At 38.5% G+C, this 18,839-nt stretch overlaps 1 protein-coding gene across 1 annotated transcript in view; it reads right to left on the reverse strand.

Annotated features, from left to right (window-relative positions):
- The window catches only part of LOC131986770 (unconventional myosin-XVIIIa-like), a 72,425-nt gene that overhangs the window by 22,673 nt on the left and 30,913 nt on the right, over positions 1 to 18,839 (reverse strand). Inside the window, exons 13-21 of the mRNA XM_059351875.1 lie at positions 18,367 to 18,559; positions 16,062 to 16,148; positions 13,430 to 13,568; positions 11,747 to 11,906; positions 11,461 to 11,647; positions 10,393 to 10,618; positions 10,153 to 10,262; positions 8,954 to 9,019; positions 6,885 to 7,013 (exon numbers count right to left, since the gene is read on the reverse strand). Of these exons, the coding sequence (XP_059207858.1) occupies positions 6,885 to 7,013; positions 8,954 to 9,019; positions 10,153 to 10,262; positions 10,393 to 10,618; positions 11,461 to 11,647; positions 11,747 to 11,906; positions 13,430 to 13,568; positions 16,062 to 16,148; positions 18,367 to 18,559 (1,297 nt within the window). The remainder of the gene's footprint in view (positions 1 to 6,884; positions 7,014 to 8,953; positions 9,020 to 10,152; positions 10,263 to 10,392; positions 10,619 to 11,460; positions 11,648 to 11,746; positions 11,907 to 13,429; positions 13,569 to 16,061; positions 16,149 to 18,366; positions 18,560 to 18,839) is intronic.

Below are 18,839 nucleotides of genomic sequence, written 5' to 3' on the forward strand. Positions count from 1 at the left end.
CATGCTGCTTATGCATGAGGCTCTCCAGCAGCAGCAGATTATGGGCAAACCCAATTAGAGCAACGCAATTCTCAGCATCAGGTACATTTCGCCCTGAAGGTACTCTCTATGACCAATTAGGATTTGTCACACAGTGAAAGCCTTAACATGGAGCAAAATACAGCAAATCTCCGACAGAAGATTTAAACAGGTCTCACTTGTCATATTTAGTCGAAAATGAATAGAAAACAAACAAAAGATTATACCAAATGAACAGCGTGGATAAACATTTTGGTATTCATATCACATTAAGAGGGTGTGACAGCTGTAAGACAGTGTGATGTGAATTATGTTTGTGAGCCAAGATTTAGACAAAAGCATGTTTCTATTCTCCTCTTCAATGTTCTACATTTCCTTCAGACTTAAAATGTGATTTAGTGTGTGTGTATGTATATGCATGCAGGCATGTCATTACATACATCTGAGTGCTGCTATATATGGCTGCAGCACTGCTTGATGACACTTCAATCTCACTTGTAAAGTGAATGCTTTAATAAGGCCTTGCTAAAGGATAGCAGCTCGGATAACATGCATGGCCTATTTGTGAACCTATTGGTTTTATCCTTCCTAGATTGTCACCCACTCACCATCTCAATACTGTTCGATGTTTTATTTTGTTGCCACTGTTTTTAAATTATTTTATGCTTTTTTGTAAAGTGACCTTGGGTGTTTTGAAAGGCGCTTATAAATAAAATGGATTATTTATTATTAGATAATATCGTTAGCATGATATTATCAAATAATATTTCAATCACTAGCATATGGGTCAAATAAAAAGTTTTAGTTTTTGTTTTTTTTAAATCTGTAGGTTTCTGTTTCAGAGTTAGGTTCACATAATGCCTGTATGTTGGCTTTTAGAAAAGCACTTTTTAAAACTTCACAATAGAAACAGAAGGCTGGTGAACAAGTTAACACTGTTGACCTTGGATCAGGGAATACAAACTCAACAAGTAATGTAGTTCAGTAATGATCAAGGGTCACTTGCACTTTTTTTTGGACGAGAAAACAAATTAAAAACTGAAGGGTATCCAACGCTGTGTGGAGACATGGACTAAACGGAAGGTTTAATTATGTATTTTTTCTTTTTTTGGGGGCCAAAACTATTTCAAACTGAAACTAATATTGAAGAAAATTTTGATAAAACAATGGACGAAATGATGACTTCTCGAAATACGGTATTGTGTGGGATGTTGTGAAAAAGTATGAAAACACAGATACAATTGTCATCATACAAACGATGACAGAACAAGAAGTGCCTTCCTTTCTGACCTGTGTTCTTTTTACCTCAGAAAGCTCGTGCATAAGGCACTCTTGTGAGTCTGACTCATGTCCTTTGAGTTCCTGTTTGTTCCAATTTTTGGGACATTGGGGTTCTGGGGAAACTCCTAATCAGAGTCAACAACCAACTGGCACAACAGGACAGGATGTACCGAACGGGTTGGGCTGGTGAACTTTTCCTGCTCAGGGAGCCATTGAGTCTTAACATATTTTCCTGTTTTTTGTTTGCTAAATTATATGTGTTTGCTTAATAATATGTGGTGCAGTATAACTGTTTATATGTCTGATATTTTAATATTTTAACATTCTTCCATTGAATTTCTCCAACACTAGAAGGGCACGTGGAGTGAGCAGACCTTTGCCAAGGCCAAATGCCCTGCAATGCTAACAAAAGAGACAAATGATTTGTGTATCTGCCCTGTGCTTTGGATAACCTCCAAAATTTAATGTGTTCTACTTTTGCCCATGCTATAATCTTCCACATGTGCAAGTGTCATGAAAAACTGGTCAGCAGTTTTTCCATCATCCTATTGACAAAGATATAAGCCAAAAACAAAACCTCCCTTCAGAGGTAATAATACATATGGTGTGTGAATAACAATGTTTTTATTTCCATTACTGAAAGAAAGCTGAAAAACATCAATCTTGCTGTTACTCACTAAAACGTGTAGAGTGAACACATTATAGACAGAAATGTACCGCATACCAATGCACAGCCTATCTACGCCTTAACGGTGGTATTCATGATTATTTTATATGGAACTATAGGTTTGCATGTGTCAAATTAATATTGTATCATGTAGAATCCCCTTTGTGATAAAGGTATATTTTAACCTTCATTGACCACTGCTGCATTCTGGGGAAAAAAAGTAAAAGGTATATTATAACAATGCTAAAGCAAGCCTATTCTTGGTGGTTTAAACTGAATCAACTCGATGCAAATGGCTAAAAAAGGAAACATCTATAGGACACCTGAAGGACAAAACTCCCAATGCAGCGAGTGCCTGCTGAGGCAAAATAACAGACTTTTAAAATGTCAGGTTGTCCCCTTGAGGAGACAGTTGAAAGAGAAAGAAAAAAAGAAAGAAAAATTATGGTTTTGTCATTTAATGTCACATGGGCTTGGCACAGCTTCACAAGGTTAACATGCCAGGGAATATCAATCAAGGGAACTTGTGACTTTCTGTCACATCTATATACATCAACCAGCAGGAGTCTGAGAGAATCCACCAGAACTCATCTGCACTTTTCCAGAGGCAAAGTATCATCCACTGTACCTGCTAAGACTGGATACTCCAAACAGTGCAAGAGGTAATGGAGCCCTATCAATATTCACACAGGGATAACAGGGTAACAGCACAGGCGCAAGTGGATGTTATTATGTGATGATTATTCTAAAATTGAACGGCAACACACTCTGTAAATCATGAAGCGATGGGGAGATGAAAATCACTCCACAGCACTGCTGCTGTTCCATTAGTCTGCCGTCCACTAATTGAATCAGGAATAATATAAACAGAACGAGATTGAGGTGGAAAAAAATAGCCTTTCAGGTAATCATTGCAAGAAGAGGCTGTATACCACAAATGTAACAACTAAATAGTAATAAATCCAGCACAGTGCTTCGGCATTAGGTGAAAAAAAGCAAGGGGAAAGCAAGGGGATGCAAACTGGATTTGGCACTCCTCCTCACTTCTGATTTCTCTACAGTGCACATTTCCACATCTCAATAACTTGACTGCAGACACACATTTTCAAAAGGCTTCATATGCCTTGTCAAATCATTCCATTATTGGAAAGACTGGAGTTTAATAATGTATGATTGGACTATTCCAATGCAGTGAACAGTTTCAGTGCAATTTCCTATAAACAATCTTTTAAAGCAAATTTGCATTGTTAGTTTTATTGATTGAATCTGTCCACAGGTAACAAAATGCCACTACCAGTACTTCTAAAGCTCACTAGTTAATGTTTTGTATCTTGCACTTTAATTTTGGTTTATTTTGGTAACCTTTGTGGACAAAATCAGTATTGTTTCCATGAGCACACCACCTTAAAGATCTTGGTCTGGCTCATGCATGTATTTTGTTAGCAGTGATGGAATGTACATTTATTCAAGTACTGTACTTAAGTACAACTTTGAGGTACTTGTACCTCACTTGAGTATTTCCATTTTATGTAACTTTATACTTCTACTTCACTACATTTAAGGCAAATGTACTTTTTACTTCACTACATTCAGCTGCCAGCTTCAGTTACTTTTCAAGTCAAGATTTTAAATGATTAGACATTTATTTTTAAAATAAACCTCATATTATATTAAGTAGTTAAAATGAGCAGTATCTTTAAAAAAATAAAATGCTGCTGACATAAATGCATCAAAATTAAGAATACAATAATATATTTGGAATATAAATAACAATCTGAGTGGGTGCATTCTGCATAACGTGTACTTTTACTTTTGATACTATAAGTACTAAGTATTTAAGTATTTTGATAATTTTGTACTTTTACTTATGTTAGTAAGGGATCTAAATACTTCTTCCACCACTCTTTGGAAGTGAGTGAAAGAAAGACGCGACTTATTTTCACAGCTCTTTTCCAATCAGAGACACCAGATGGTTATGTGATTCAGTGATTCTCACCTGATGTCGTAATATTGTTTTTTTTCTTTCTGATCCTGCCCCACTATCAGCCATAACCACAAAATACAACATAAAATTCTCTAAAGAAATATCTTCTCTTTTAACTGGCATTACTCTATACTCACTGCCAAACCTCAATGGGAGGCATCTTGCAGCCATAAATTGTTGTCAGACAGGGGACAGGCATTAAGAATAACTAAATAGAAATAGCCAATCTTCTCGCTGATGTTCTTGTTTGTTTATGCAGGTTATATACACCTTAATAAATGATTCTGTAGTCATTTCATTTAACTTAATATATTTGATAAAATGTATTAAATAAAAATGTGTCCTTGATTTTGAGGCAGTTGTTTAAGTAACTTGAATATAAAAATGTTTGAGATAGAATCTACTTATTTTGAACACATTAAATATAATCTTTATGTGTATGTAATTCTAAATCAAGAGCATTTTGAATGAATCCAACACAATAGAATTAGTCCGTTTTTAATTGACAGGCACTTCTGTTAAGTTGTTATTAACTCAACTTGTAACGTAGTTAGATTTAATAAAAAATATTGTGTGCAATCTGTGGCCTCAATTTTATTGAGTAGCTATTGTTTATCTTTTTTTTTTACAGTGTATCGAAGCATAAGTATTAAATTGAGACTGTTCTGTAACCAGTTAGAAACTCATTGTAGTTGCTTTGAGCCATACAAAAACCTATGTTTTACAGGTTTTTATATACCAGACTATTTCTGAGCCAGAAACCAGGCAAGTTGTCTGCCCCTGTTTCCAGTTGTTGTACTCACCTGAATAATGCAACTGTAATAAGTAATATAATGAGAAAAAGTAGTACTATGCATAACCATGTGTGCACAGTTTAAATAAGCCTCTAGACTAGATCATTCTATAGCCCTGACATGATAAAATCTGCGGTCACATTCAATCACATTCATAATTGTCTGTTACAGCTTAACTTGCCAACCTACAACGAGGTTAAGAGCAATAAAAGTACAAGATAAAATGAAAATAAAATCTCAATTTTCTATTATGGATGCATTTGCAGGAGATAGGGGGCACATGAGGGCAGAAGGAGAAAAAATTGCCTTTTTGCTAATGACTTCTGTAATTGCACAGTTGCCTAGCAATTTTCAATGGTTCTTCTGTGTTGATTTACTTCAAGTTCTCAAAGATTATGAAGCACTGGGCTCTTAGCCTGCTTCACTGTGTGAATAATGACCTTTGAACTTAATAAGGAAAATACATTGGCCTCTCTTGGGTCCCCATTTTCAACCAACATCCATTACTCTAGACTCATATGGTAAAAATAGTAATTACAGAAGAGTGCTGGAAGTCCAGTATTATAAAAAAGGTCAAATTGATTTACCTTATCGCGGAGATGACAATTTAATAGTTTTACTGCCATCATATACAAGATGTGTACTCACTAACAGCATGTCATACTGGATGGAGAACAGCGCTGTTGATTCTGTTTCTGCTGGTTCATCACTAGCCAGCTGAAGCGGCACATTCACTTAAATCGTAATCACAGAGCGGGAGAAGGACCAAGGGGCTCCATACATCACAAGAGGACATGTATGAGGGCCGGGGAAAATTTAAAGATGGGTGGAGCAGATGGCTGTGTGAGTCAGCAGTATGTTTGATAGGGCTTCATTTAATGGGAGCAGATTGATAAAATGCAACAGAACCGGATGTGTCACTATCAAATATCCCCCTGGGGATGGATGGATAACAGAGCAGGAGGGAGGGTGTAAGGGCAATAGATTTAGAGAACACATTTATAATTAGCTGAAGATTTACAGCAGAGCGGGTTAGATCTACTCAAAGAGCAGAACAAAAGGGCACTAAAATTAGCTCTGGACAAGGAACCCTCAACCCCTGGTGGACTCCAAGTCAACAAGGCCTCTGGGGCTCACATTCTTCACCTACTTTATAAAAAAAAAAAAAGAGAGAGAGAGAGAGAGCTAAGCCGCAAAATGGACCTTGACACATCTTTTGTCCGCTGTTTCAAGTATCACATTTAGTTTTTCACACATGTAGCTTGCGTCTTGCGAAGACATGTCTTGCCTAAATGTGTAATAAATAGCTATGTATTTAATTTAAAAATAAAAAATGAAGTACTCTCAGGAAAACAAACACAAAAAATATATCTTAACAATAAATGCCAAATAGCAGCCATATAACTAATGTGTGTATATTAGGTTTATAGAATGTATGTATATTTCTTATTTTCTATATTCTTTCTTCTGTTTTTAATATCTATGTGTCTGTAGCTTGAGCTGCTGTTACGACTAAATTTCCCCACTGTGGGATCGATAAAGTTGTATCATATCTTATCTTATCTTATCTTATCTTATCTTATTTTATCTTGTCTTATCTTATCTTATCTTATAAAAAAATTCCAGTCTGTGTGCAATTTCAGAATGAGTCTTTATTCCAAATGTAGCTTTTTAAAAAATTATTAGGACATTTTGCCTATTCTTTAAGAGTATTATTTGGACATTTTTATACAGTATGTTTAGTTTAGGCCTGTCAATCAGGGTTTTTAACCATTATTTATGACACACAACCTCTTGCCTGTAAACTGTCAGCCCTTTGTGTTGTATAGAGCCAACAGCTTGCAAGGCTGCAGGGCAGAAATGCATGTCAAATGTGAAGCCTACATTTCTGGTCAGGAGGAAAACATGCCTACTTACACTATAAAGTAAACATTATAAAAGACTTGATATATGGAAATATCACACTGCCAACATCCGCCACAGTCGGGGAAGCTATTTAAAATATCCTTTGTTGACCTAAAGAAGGAAAATGGTACAAGCAGTTCTACATTTTCATATTTTGACGTGATAAAACTTTTTGGGAATACAGGCAATCACTGATTATTTTGCACAAGTCAGCGTAGCGAATGTGACCTCTTACCTTCCTCTTCTTGAAGGCCTGCCGTGCCAGATAACCTCTACAGGCAGCTTGAAAGAGGGTGAGATTACGCTTGGTCTGCTCATCCCTCTGTTCCTCCAGTTTAGCCAAGGTGCAAGCTCTGAAGAACAACTGCAACAAAGCGCAAACAACACACACATGAGAATCAAATTAACTCATAAACCACTTGTGACTTTATTTAGAGATTATGTCATTTTTATTTAAGATGGGTGGAAATTGGATTTGGAGGCCCTGCATTAGAGTAAAATATAAACAGAACAGAGTTAAAAAGTAAATAAGTGCACTGAAGCAGTAAATCAATAAGAGGCGGTGTAATCCATGGACAAGTGAGTCTTATCTAAGTGAGAAAGCTGTGATTAAGTTATTATCTCGGACAATCAGCCTTGTCTGTTTCTAATCTGGGCCAAAGGTAAAACACAGGTAAACAGCCAATATGAAGCAGCTCACGTCACGGCCTGTCTATACCTCAGAGGGATTACGCATTGTGAGTGCATTCCAGATGGCAGCAAGCTACTAAAATGGATGGATGGTGGACTGTCTCCATCCAAAGTCTCTCTACACAAGCACCTACGCTTTATAAATGACCAAATCCATGTGTGATTTCCTAATAAAGCAGAAGCTGGAAATGATTGAGCAGCTTTGATAGGGGGATACATTGGATGCATTCAATGGCATCAGATATTACTTTAAAAATTGCTTAGTGGGGTTTGATCAGAAGCTATTTGTCATGTGGGAAAAGCATTTAGATCCCTAACTTAAGTAAAAAGTACTAATACAACATTGTGAATTTACTCCACTACGAGTAAAAGTACTGCATACAAAACTTACTGAAGTGAAAGTACAAAAGTATCAGCATCAAAAATGTAAAAGTACTCGTTATGCAGAATGGACACACTCAGTTTGTTTTATATGTTCTAAATATATTATTGATGCATTGTTTTTATTTTCTCAAGGTAGTTAGTAGTTAATTTTAACTACTAAATATACTGTTATCAGGTAAAATTTTCGTCTATTTTATCATGTTTTCATGTTAAATCTCGCCCTGAGTAGTAACTAAAGCTGTCAGCTAAATATAGTGGAGTAAAAAGTACAATATTTCCTTTAAAATGTAGTGGAGTAGAAGTATAAAGTTACATTAAATGGAAATACTCAAGTAAAGTGCAAGTGCCTCAAAATTGTACTTATGTACAGTACTTGAGTGAATGTACTTAGTTACATTCCACCACTGATCATCAGATGCATGTAGTACTTTCTAAAATATATGTCATTTTCAGACACATAGCTATCATTAATAGCACCTTTTATCCTGTCAAGAGCAGTGATTCCACTGCTGTAAGGTTATATGGGGCTGGTGTATTTGGCATGCAAGTGAGACAGGTTGCTAGGATGCCACTGGAATGCTTTGTGAATGGCCAACTGTGCTTGTCTACTTCTGAGCCCATTTCACACTCCAAAGTGTGGCACCATGCGAAGCTGCCTCCAAACCATTCTTGTGTCGTGTGTTTTAAAAGGGCTCTGTACAGCGCACATATCTAGAGCACGAGTTCCACAGTTTTCTAAATTATTGTTTCCTTTGATTTCCTTCTTGGCTGATGGCCACTTTCCGACTGATAGGATTAGACCTCAGTGTGCCAGGCAGTGTTTACTGTGATTACGTTACAACGGTCATGGGGAAAAACAAAGAGGGCCATCAGTTGGAAGAATTTGCTCTAATGACCTGAAAAGAAAGCGAGAATCACGGTCACATAGTCGGGCAGGGTAGAGACAAGCCTCTCGGGTTGTCACTGGCTACAAGACTGGAAGAAGGGGCCAAGGCTTGGCAACTCTCCAAAAGAGGATGACAAACAAACCTCAAAGAGGGACAGGTGTAATGAAAGACACACTCCCCCAGACAGCAAGTGTCTTTTAAAGTAAAAAACACGAGGATAAAAAGAGCTGTGTACTGCAGCTCTGTGCTTCAAGAGGAGTAAAACTGGCAGCGATTCAAAGGGAAGGTTTATTCAATCATTTTAAAGCTGTTTATTTGTTTGAGATGTGGTGGCATTACTTACCCTACTAAGACCCATGTGGTAGCTGCTCTTCTCCAAATCCAGGGACTCCAGTAGCTCCTCCACAGCCTGGGTAAAGGCACACATGTACACAGACATACACACACACTTAGACTTTCAACTGCTGGTTCCAGTGGGAACTTCTACTGACACTGCAACACTTCAGTAGTCCACAGTTCCCCTATGTTGCCATGCTGAACTAATGGTACAGTGCAGTTTCCCCCTCTTCTCTCACATCCATTCCCGGCTGGATTTTGTTTTGAAAGTCAGTAAGCACGAGAAAAGTTTGGCTCCTAAGAAACTCCCTACCACAAACCAATTACAGCTTGTTCCCCCCATAATCCAGCCGCTTCTGGCATCACTCTCATGACCCTTTGGTTGTCTTGGCCTTCTTGCAGCTTTGAACACATGTAGCCGATGCAGAGGTACACCATCAGCCAGCCTGGAGCCTCTCACTGTCCATCTACCAGTCTGTATACTGTAGATGTATTGTTGTCTCAGCCTGCTCTCTCTACTTGAGCCTCCAGCCTGAAAGACCACATCTAGATTACACCAGGAGAGGTTTGCCACGAGCACTGAGGGGCTTTTGTTTCCCAGTGTTTCCACAGAAACTCAGCCACAAAACATGGACACAGGGGAAAAGGAGCTTTTCTCTCCCTTAACCCCATTCTTTCACTCGCTCTCTCTCTAAGAAACAAAGTTTTGTATTTTTTTTTCTCTCTCCAATGCACTTCAACCAGTGTTTCTCTTGCAGAGGACCAATGCACAGCACGCCGTCATTGATAGTTAGCTTCTACGAATAAAACTCACAGCAAGCTTGTTCTAAAGGTTTTTCCACAATCATTATTCATAAATTTTAAAACAACAGAACTAAAGAGATAAAGCTGCAGTAGGGAAATCCTTGGCAGCTAGTTTCTAATGCCCATATCACACAAGATGATAAGTACATCTATTTGAATGGTATTCAATGCAGTGAAGCACTTTCCAAGCCACACTACCGATCTGCCTCTTTAACGGGCATGATACTGATAAGGTTAAGTTGATTAGATCATTACAATGGCTCTGATGAATGAGGGTTTATTTCTCTGTCAGTTGGCTGCTGACAAATCAGGGGCAGATGTAATGAAGCTGCCTCTTCACAACATTAATCTTCGCTGTGCTTGGCCACTGGCATAGCTGTACTCTCTCGTTGATTGACTTACTCTCTTCTCGTCCTTCACAATGTAATTTCTCCCATGCTTCTTGGTGAGATGTGGTGCCAGCACATCAAAGCGGCGTCGAAACTCAGAGAACACCATGTGATCGGGGTAGCCTGTGAAGGTCAGTATCGAATAACAACATTATGTTTGTAACAGGTATTTTCAGAAATGCCCTATGATAAAAAAAAAGAGGGGTCTGTATTTAATGCTGTCTTTATTATGTTAGTTAGGCAGCTACCTCACCTTGCCTATAGATCCGCAGAGCATCCAGCAGCTTGGAGCCACGCAGCTGAGCACGGAGCAAGGCTACATCGAGCTGCATTAAGCCGGGATCTCCAGTCTCCCCTTGGGCCTCACATTCCCCTGCTTTGAACAGGGATCCACTCAGAGCCTTCAGGGCATCTGCCTTGGGCAATATGCAGTGAACAAAGTGAATCCTGGACCTCCGCACCATGTCTAGGAGAGCATCCTGGAAAATACAGAGCAGCATTAGGGGCTCTGGTAGGAAAAAGCTGACAGCCAAAGCATTAACTTCCGCAGACTTATCTACATGGAATCAGTCACTAAACGTCTATGTATTTTGGTTCTGACATGCACATGATGATGAGTTTTATTTGAGTTTTAAAATAGCCAGTCTTCTTACTGATGGTGTCGTTTGCTTATGGAGGTCATATAAAAGGTGTCAACATTAAATTGAAATGGTTTCCAAACAAAGTCAAAGTGTTGTTTAATTACGTGCTTCTTTAATTATAATAATAAAATTTAATATCTTAAGTGCCTGGCTTGGGGAGAAAACAACCCAGTATTTGTGGGAATTATAACAGTGGATGAGTCAAAGTTAACACCCCTAAACATGTCACCATCATTTATTTGTCAAAACAATGCCATGTGCAGCTATTGTAGAAAGTGAGGATTTTTAAAAGCAGCATGGCTCGGCTTAGAAAACTTTTCTGTGAACATTATCTTAATTTTGCAGAATCATCTAATCACAATGTTCAATGTCAGAACTTAGGTTTGGAAGCAAAATAGCTGCTTCTCATAGCCCATCAGGCCTAATGACATTTTCAGATTAATCTATTGGTGCAGCCTGAATATTGGACTTCATCCCATCCAATTTCTCTACAGCTAAGTACACTAAAATACAAACTTTGGGCCTTGAAATACTTATCACATCAACCTGCCAAGTACTAATCTGTTAGTAAACAAAACTGATTAATGAAAAAATGGCGCAGACTGGGATGTTGATTATCAGTGTGACGATGGACAAACACATAAAACAGTCTGACTGACTGTCTCATCCTCTTCTCTCACCACTTGAAGCTTTATCTGGATACACAAGGACTTCTTCTTGATAGCAGCCACTCCTGTGGTGAAGGTCTTCCTCATGCTAGTGGCCCGTCGCAAGGACAGCTGGGAAACGCCCTCGAGGCCCGCAATGGAACCAGACAGAACAGTGGCTCCAGCCGCTCGGCTCATCACCAACGAGCTGATGATCTTCCTGCAAGAGACACACTACTTCAGCCTAAAGTTTTGTAAAAAATCCATTTAAGTAATACTCGTGTGATAACCACTTCCCTTCTGCATGTGTGATACTCACTTCTGGGAGTCTTGCAGGAGGCTTGTGGCATTGGTAGCTGCAGGATTCTGCTTGGCGTAGTTCAGCCACCCGCAGGCATCGTACTCCACCCATTCAGTCCCGTGGCTGTGGCCCAGCAGGAAATGATGATCCTTTTCACTCTTCAAGAGGAAAGTGTGACCTGATCGTGTGAGATATCCCGGCTCATTATACATATGCAGTGATGTGCCAAAATGAGCAGGCTCCTTCAGGAGGAGTGTTTATACAGTCTGTATGAAGGGTATATCAAAGATTCATCTTGTCTTTATGTAGGTTTGTGACAGCCTGTGCATACCAAAGTAATAAACTTTAAAAAAAAATGTTACAATAAAAGACAATCTGTTCCCAAGCTAGTTGTTCATGTGGTACACTATCAAAGAGATATGGGTCATAAAAAGAGAAATCTGGCCTATATAAAGAGCATGAATGAAAAGCTTACAGCTGTTGTTTTGGACGGCTGAAACACACTTTTACAATTCTATTGAGTTTTATTAGAAATATTTCTATAAGCTGTAAAACTGGCAACTAACAGTTGTCAAGGTTGCCAAAAATATACATAGGAAGAATTCCATATAGAGTATGATAGTGATCATTTGTCAGATAATGTTTTGTGAACAGTCTATCATAGCAGTAAAACAGCCTATTCTCCATGATACAATACAGTTAACAGTCTTCACTTGAGGGTTAGGGTTAGGGTTTTGTTTAAAATACTTGAAGAGATGTTTCATCGATAATTAAACTTGTAGCAAGTTGGCAAATACTGTGGAAGAAAGAGCAAATAATGATTGTGCTCTCACAAATTCTACATCATGCGACAACAGCAGTGTTGAAAATTCTCACCAAATATGTTTATTAACACCCTGTTATCGGTTTGGCAACATCATTAATATTAATATTACGCCAATTATACTTGGATCAAATATTCATACACGACTTGACAGTTAACAATTGCCCATTTTGAGAAATAAGCATCCATTTCTTGGCCTTTATTGGTAACTATCTTTTAACATATAAAAATGGGGACAGCAAACAGCAAAGTGTGCACCCCAAAATAAATAGATTTAAAATGTTTGCTGAATTAGTGATATTAAAGTATTGTTTTTTATGGATAGAACCAGAACCAAACAATGCTGCGTGTGTGGAGGTGCCTTTATTGATATGCACAGGCACCTGTTTCAACACTAGCAAAGCAAATTAAACTGTTTGACTTTGGGGTGAAGAGTTTTACTCACACATCAACAAACACAATATTCATATTGATTGAATGACAACGAACCAGATGAACCTGAACGTTTAAAAAAAAGAGCATTTGTTGATTTTTGGGAGCTATCAACAAGTATCAATATTCACCTCGATAAGTGACACATCAAGTTCACAGTAAAACACTGTAATACTTACTTTATACTTACTGTCATAAATCTTTGAATCATTCATGTCACATTCTCATTATTAAGCTGACATATAACTTATATTATCTTATGTACTCAACTAAAATAGCAACCATATTTTCCATTTCGGCAACAGCTATCACATTAGCTCTTTTATTTAAAATATTCATTGGAGTTCTGCAAATAAGTATTTTGAGTCATCATGTAGAATGTTTGCCATACCTTGTATTAGCATGCATACAAGTCAAGTTTATGTGTGTTTTTGTTCTCTCCTTGCCTTTACTTTCACCCTCAGCAGGTCCGTAGTAGCTAAAGAGACGTCCCAACAAGGTTTCCTCCGACCCCCCAGGCTGCAGCGCCTCCTCCTCCATCAGCCACAGCAGGCCCCGTGCCTCATCCGTTCGCACTGTCCGCACCTGTCAAACAAGCATGGAGACACACATGTCAGAGTGCAAATCTAGGGTTGACACAAAATGTTGTGTCTTACCCAGTGGTGGAATGTAACTAAGTACATTTACTCAAGTACTGTACTCAAGTGCACTTTTGAGGAATGTGTACTTTATTTGAGTATTTCCATTTTATGGAAATTACCTCTATTGTTACATCAGGAACAGTAGTACATGAGTAGAAAACACTGCCTCAACAAAATAAGCTTACCTTCCATTTTACCTATTTGACTCAACAAGGATTATTTTTTACCAACAGGCAAACATGAATAACAAACCATCTTTCCAGAAGGGCATTTAGCTTGCTTTAGCTATTTAATAGGAACACATTAATGAATTAATCAGAGGATTTTTCAGGATTTATATCAGCTAAATTGTTTATCCACCTCCTGGGTACATAAAAATAAGAACAAAACGTTGTTTCTTACAAAAGATTCTGTAAATGATCCTTCAAATGCTGAGCGAGTGTTCCTTTAAACATTCTGTTTCACTGACTGTCAACAAATGTGGTGTGCTGCACTGTGTGTCTCCCAGTATGGGTTGTGACAGGCCTGATGGTAATACCAGCATCAGAAATTAAAGTTTCAAAAGCATTTGTGGTCTGTGTACCCTCCAGCAGTTGCTGAGATAATGGCATCATCAATTTAGCTTTTCCTTATTATTCGAAAAGGAAACAAAAAAGAGCTCATGAATACGCAGAGTGGCGGGGGAAAAGGGATTAAAAAGTAATGCAATTAGTATTACAATTAGTGAACACAGAGAAGAAAATACAACCCACTCCAGCATTGATGATCTTGGAATATATGCATGGGGAAGGTTTTTGTTGTGTCCATGGATGGCACCAGAGGGGTGAATGTGACTGTTTTGGACTCTGCCACTTTGCTTTTGAAATACTTTAAAACTACAGCGCCTTACAGTTTACATCCATGTCTGTCCAGAAATGAAGGTCTGGGTAAATCACAATATAAAAATGACGATGATATTGTTGGGTTGACCACCAGTGCATTCACAAAATATTTATGCATTGAGATTTTTAATAAATAATCTTTAGTAATGTGGATGTAGGTGGGTAAACCCAAATAATAGAGCGACTTCAGTCTAAACATTATTACTTTACAGCATTTTAAACTAGGAAAAGACAACACTTATGCCATATCACAATTTTCAAGAGACATTTGTGTTAAATGTTGTCAAAATTAGCATATTAATCCTCAAGTTAAGCCAAAAATGCTTTGTGTTAGATCAGTGACCTCGACCTTTGACCACTAAAATTTATTCAGCTCATCCTTGATTCCAAGTGGACACTTGGAAGTTTCCTCAAGGCGTTCCTGAGATAGCGCATTAACGAGAACGGGATGGACAGAAGTCACGTTGGCCTTGACCTTTGACCAAAGTCTAATCAGTCCAAGTGGATGTGGACAGATGGACAAACATATTGCCTCTAGCTTTTCTTGAATTTTTTGCTCTTTAACTTTTACCAAAGTCCTGAGCTTAAATGATGCACTTTTTTTCCCAGAGACATAAGGAATACCACCCTGTTGTTTGGTTGATGATAATGAACGGCAGGGAGAACGATCTCTACACTGAGATAGCCAGCTGGGTTGGCATGGCTGATGCCTGAATGAATCCACCATGGGAACTTGGGAACAAAACTCACAAAACCAAAAACTGTTTTTAGCAGCTATCTGGAAGTTACACTGGAGACATCCTTATCAGCAGCGCACACTACGCTGACTTCAAATACAACACAGAGTATCAGTTTGGAGGAGACATATGACAACTATGAGGCTCGCAATGAATTGAGCATTAAGGCTGTTTGCGATAACGGACATCTGAGCTACAGCAGGAGACAAAAAATATCAGTGAGTGAAAAAAAAATCTATGATCAAAATGTCTTTTCATTCTAAGCAGCAGATCTGCTTGACTTTAGAAATGACTTTGAAGAATCAGTGCCCCCCCCCCCCTTTTGGTTTGTAATGTGATGTACTGCAGTTCAATGCTTCAGATGACATTCCCATTAGAGTGTGGGCCCTTTAAAAAGTAAAGCACTCAAAGCAAACACGTTGGAATTATACCAAAGTGATCTATGACTCGCTAAACTCTGCCATTTCTGTTTCCATGGTACAGATCACAGGCTGCGGAGGCCAAACATCGATTTTCTTTCTTGAAGTCAATTCTATAACCTTTCTTTTCCTGCTCCTACCCTCTTTTTTGAGCCTCTGCCAAACACCTTTCAATACTTAAAATTTCACACCAAGAAAACTTGTGATTCTAAAACTTGATATTTGTAGTTGTATTTTAAAGTGCCCAGAGATTACCACGTGAATATAAACCATTAAAGGGATACAAGTCTCTTTTGAGTTGTGAGAAGCATTCAGAGGCAACACTAGATTTATGCATGAAAATATTCCAAAAATAATGTGAGCCAGAAATGAAGATAACACATAAAAACATTTAACTTACCAGCGCTTGGCTTGAGGCTTGGTCTACCACTGCTACAGACAGGGATGTGCTGGGCTCTGTGTCATCTAAAGAGAGCTCTATGTTCTCCTGAAGGAAGACAGGCAGATTGACAGACTCTTTAATGACTTGTCATAATGCTAAAACACTGTTGTTTTTGGAGCAAATATATAAAACTTACTCAATGATTGACATAGATTTCAGCATGTGACTTCCGCTTAGATAAACTGGTCCTCGTTTATAGTCAGATTAGCACTTAATTCAGACCTGGGCATTAGGCGGCCCGTTGTCTGTCCCTGTTTGGCCCTTGTGAGGTTACCCAGAAATTAGAAATCAATACAACCGCAGTGCTTTTATTTTGAAGGCGATTTACGTATGTGCGAGTGTGCATAAGCACCTGCACAGAAATGCATTCCACAAACAACAAGACTTACCTTGTTACCTTGTGAAAATCACTTTTTGCTTTTTGCATAAAGTTAATAAATTGCAGGTTAACTGCATAACATACATGCTCTTTATTGTTTTTAGTGGTTTGATTGGATGACAATGATTGGAGTTTTTACTATTTGTACTGCTATAATTGACTTACTCCACATTAACATAGTCTTATCTCAACATGTATTCTTACCAGTAGCAGCTCAAAACCAGATTATAAACTGCATTTTATAAATCGATGAAATTCATATTGAGCAGAATTTAGTTCAGAGATTATGTGATAGTAAACTGAACATCTTTGGGTTTTGGGTAATTGGTCTGACATGGGAGATTTGAACACTCACCTTGATCATCTTTCACTATTTTTTGACATTTTATAGCCAAAGCAATTACACAAGAAAATAATTGTTAGATTAATTGCTAATAAAGAATGTGTTATTTGAAGCCTTGCCCCAGGTAATGGATGTTGTCAAGATTAGACAATAGAGGCCAGCGCTGCTCTCACAACTATGCATACAGGTGCCAGTCATCCTGATTCTCCTTCATCACAGGGGGGGTATGGCTGTGCCCATGCAGGCCGCCCGAGTAAGATTTTTATGGATATTGAAATGAAAAAAAAAATGGCATATTAGATGTAAGAAAACAGAAAGCCGCAACAAATCTATTATAATAACAAGAATGCTTGGCATTTACACAGACTGTTTTTCCTATAGGTAAATGGAAACTCAAAAAGATTTCATTACTGTTGCAGATAATAGCATTTCTGGGATAAAAGTGCAAATAAATACAGTAAATTACCTTCACCGGAGCAAAACAGGCATGCAGCAGCTCACAGTGACAAAGTGCAGGCGGCAGTGGGAATGTGGGAAATGTTGGCAGTGCTAATAGTGTGGCCGTGACAGATGCCAGTGTTCCAGTTGACAGTGTATGTGAAGTAGCCTAAATGATTTTTGTTCTCTGCGCTTGAGAGTAAATGTGCAGAAGATAAACAAAAACTATCCAGACACTCAACAGCATATAATTTGAAAATATAAAGCATGTGCTTGCTGTGTGTATCACAGTTTAACCTGCCTTTACGCTGCCATTGTTGATACTGTGTGCTGTGTTAAATGAGTTTGACCCAGTTTTCAATCACAGTTTCACAGCGTCTTATATTTTCAACATGCACTGACGAGAGAATTACACTACATAGATTTATGCAATTCTTCATTTCACTCCAATTCCCCTTCTCCCAGGCAGAGAATGTGGGTGGGAATGTGGGTGGGAAATCCCAGGATCCTTGTTCAAAGTAATAAAAGTAATAAAATCTGAAAAAAGATTTCTGCTTAACGTAAGTGTGCTATCATATGAGTTTTGAATAAGAAGGATATCTCTGATATAAGAGCAGGGAACGCAATAATGGGATGTTATTGTATTTACATTAGTTGTGAAAGAAATATAGTATATGTCCTTCATTATTTTTATTTCTTAGGGATGACTGTGCCCAGTTATAGTGGTTCAGCACTGCAAGAAAAAACTAAAAGGAAGTCAGGAAAAGAACAGTCCCTTCATCAGGGAGAAAAACCACTGCTGTGCAGCTGGGCGTGTCTCCCAAAGGCAGTTGTGAGTGACTTTACTTTGATCTCTGCAGAAGAAGGTGAAGACTGGCATCGCTAATGAGAAGGCCTAACACATGAACTATTTTGGCTTGTCACAGCTTGTGACAGGTGGGAGGGATAGTGTATCTGATGTTTGAACACATACACTATTGGAGTTGATATGTCTGAAAGAAAGCAGCAGACAAAGGGAGCGAGAGAAGAGGTAGGAGGAAGAAAAGAGACGGGGGAATGAGGCTGTATGTATGTGCAGCGCATAATACTTCATGTGTCCTTACCTCTTTGTATCGCTCCAACTCCTGAACGAAGGTGCGCTGATAGAAGAGAGAATGCAGACGTTCTTGAGTGTAGTTGTGGCATAGGTCTTCAAAGGTTGCGCCGCATTCACGCTTAGCCAGCCTCGGGTTTTGAAAGCCCGGTGTGTCCACAATGAGCAGAGAGCACAGGGAGTGCTGGCTGGATTTCAAGGCCCTGAAGCACACAGGGTGAACACATACACACTGAGATACTTGAGATCACATTTTATTGATTGCATTCACTGCATATAACCCCAAGCTTTAACCTTAGCTCTCTACACCACATCCCTAACTTTAACCCTCACTAAACATAATCCTAGTTACATTCCAAGACCTAAACCCAAGCCCTAAAGAATTCAGAGCATATCGATTACCTTCACATGGCTCACAACATGGCGGCAGCTATGCTAATGGTGCTAAAAGTTTTTTTTTTAAAATGCAACAGTGGGGACAGA

The sequence above is a fragment of the Centropristis striata genome, chromosome 15 (genome assembly GCF_030273125.1).
Source record: "Centropristis striata isolate RG_2023a ecotype Rhode Island chromosome 15, C.striata_1.0, whole genome shotgun sequence".
Classification (NCBI taxonomy): domain Eukaryota; kingdom Metazoa; phylum Chordata; class Actinopteri; order Perciformes; family Serranidae; genus Centropristis; species Centropristis striata.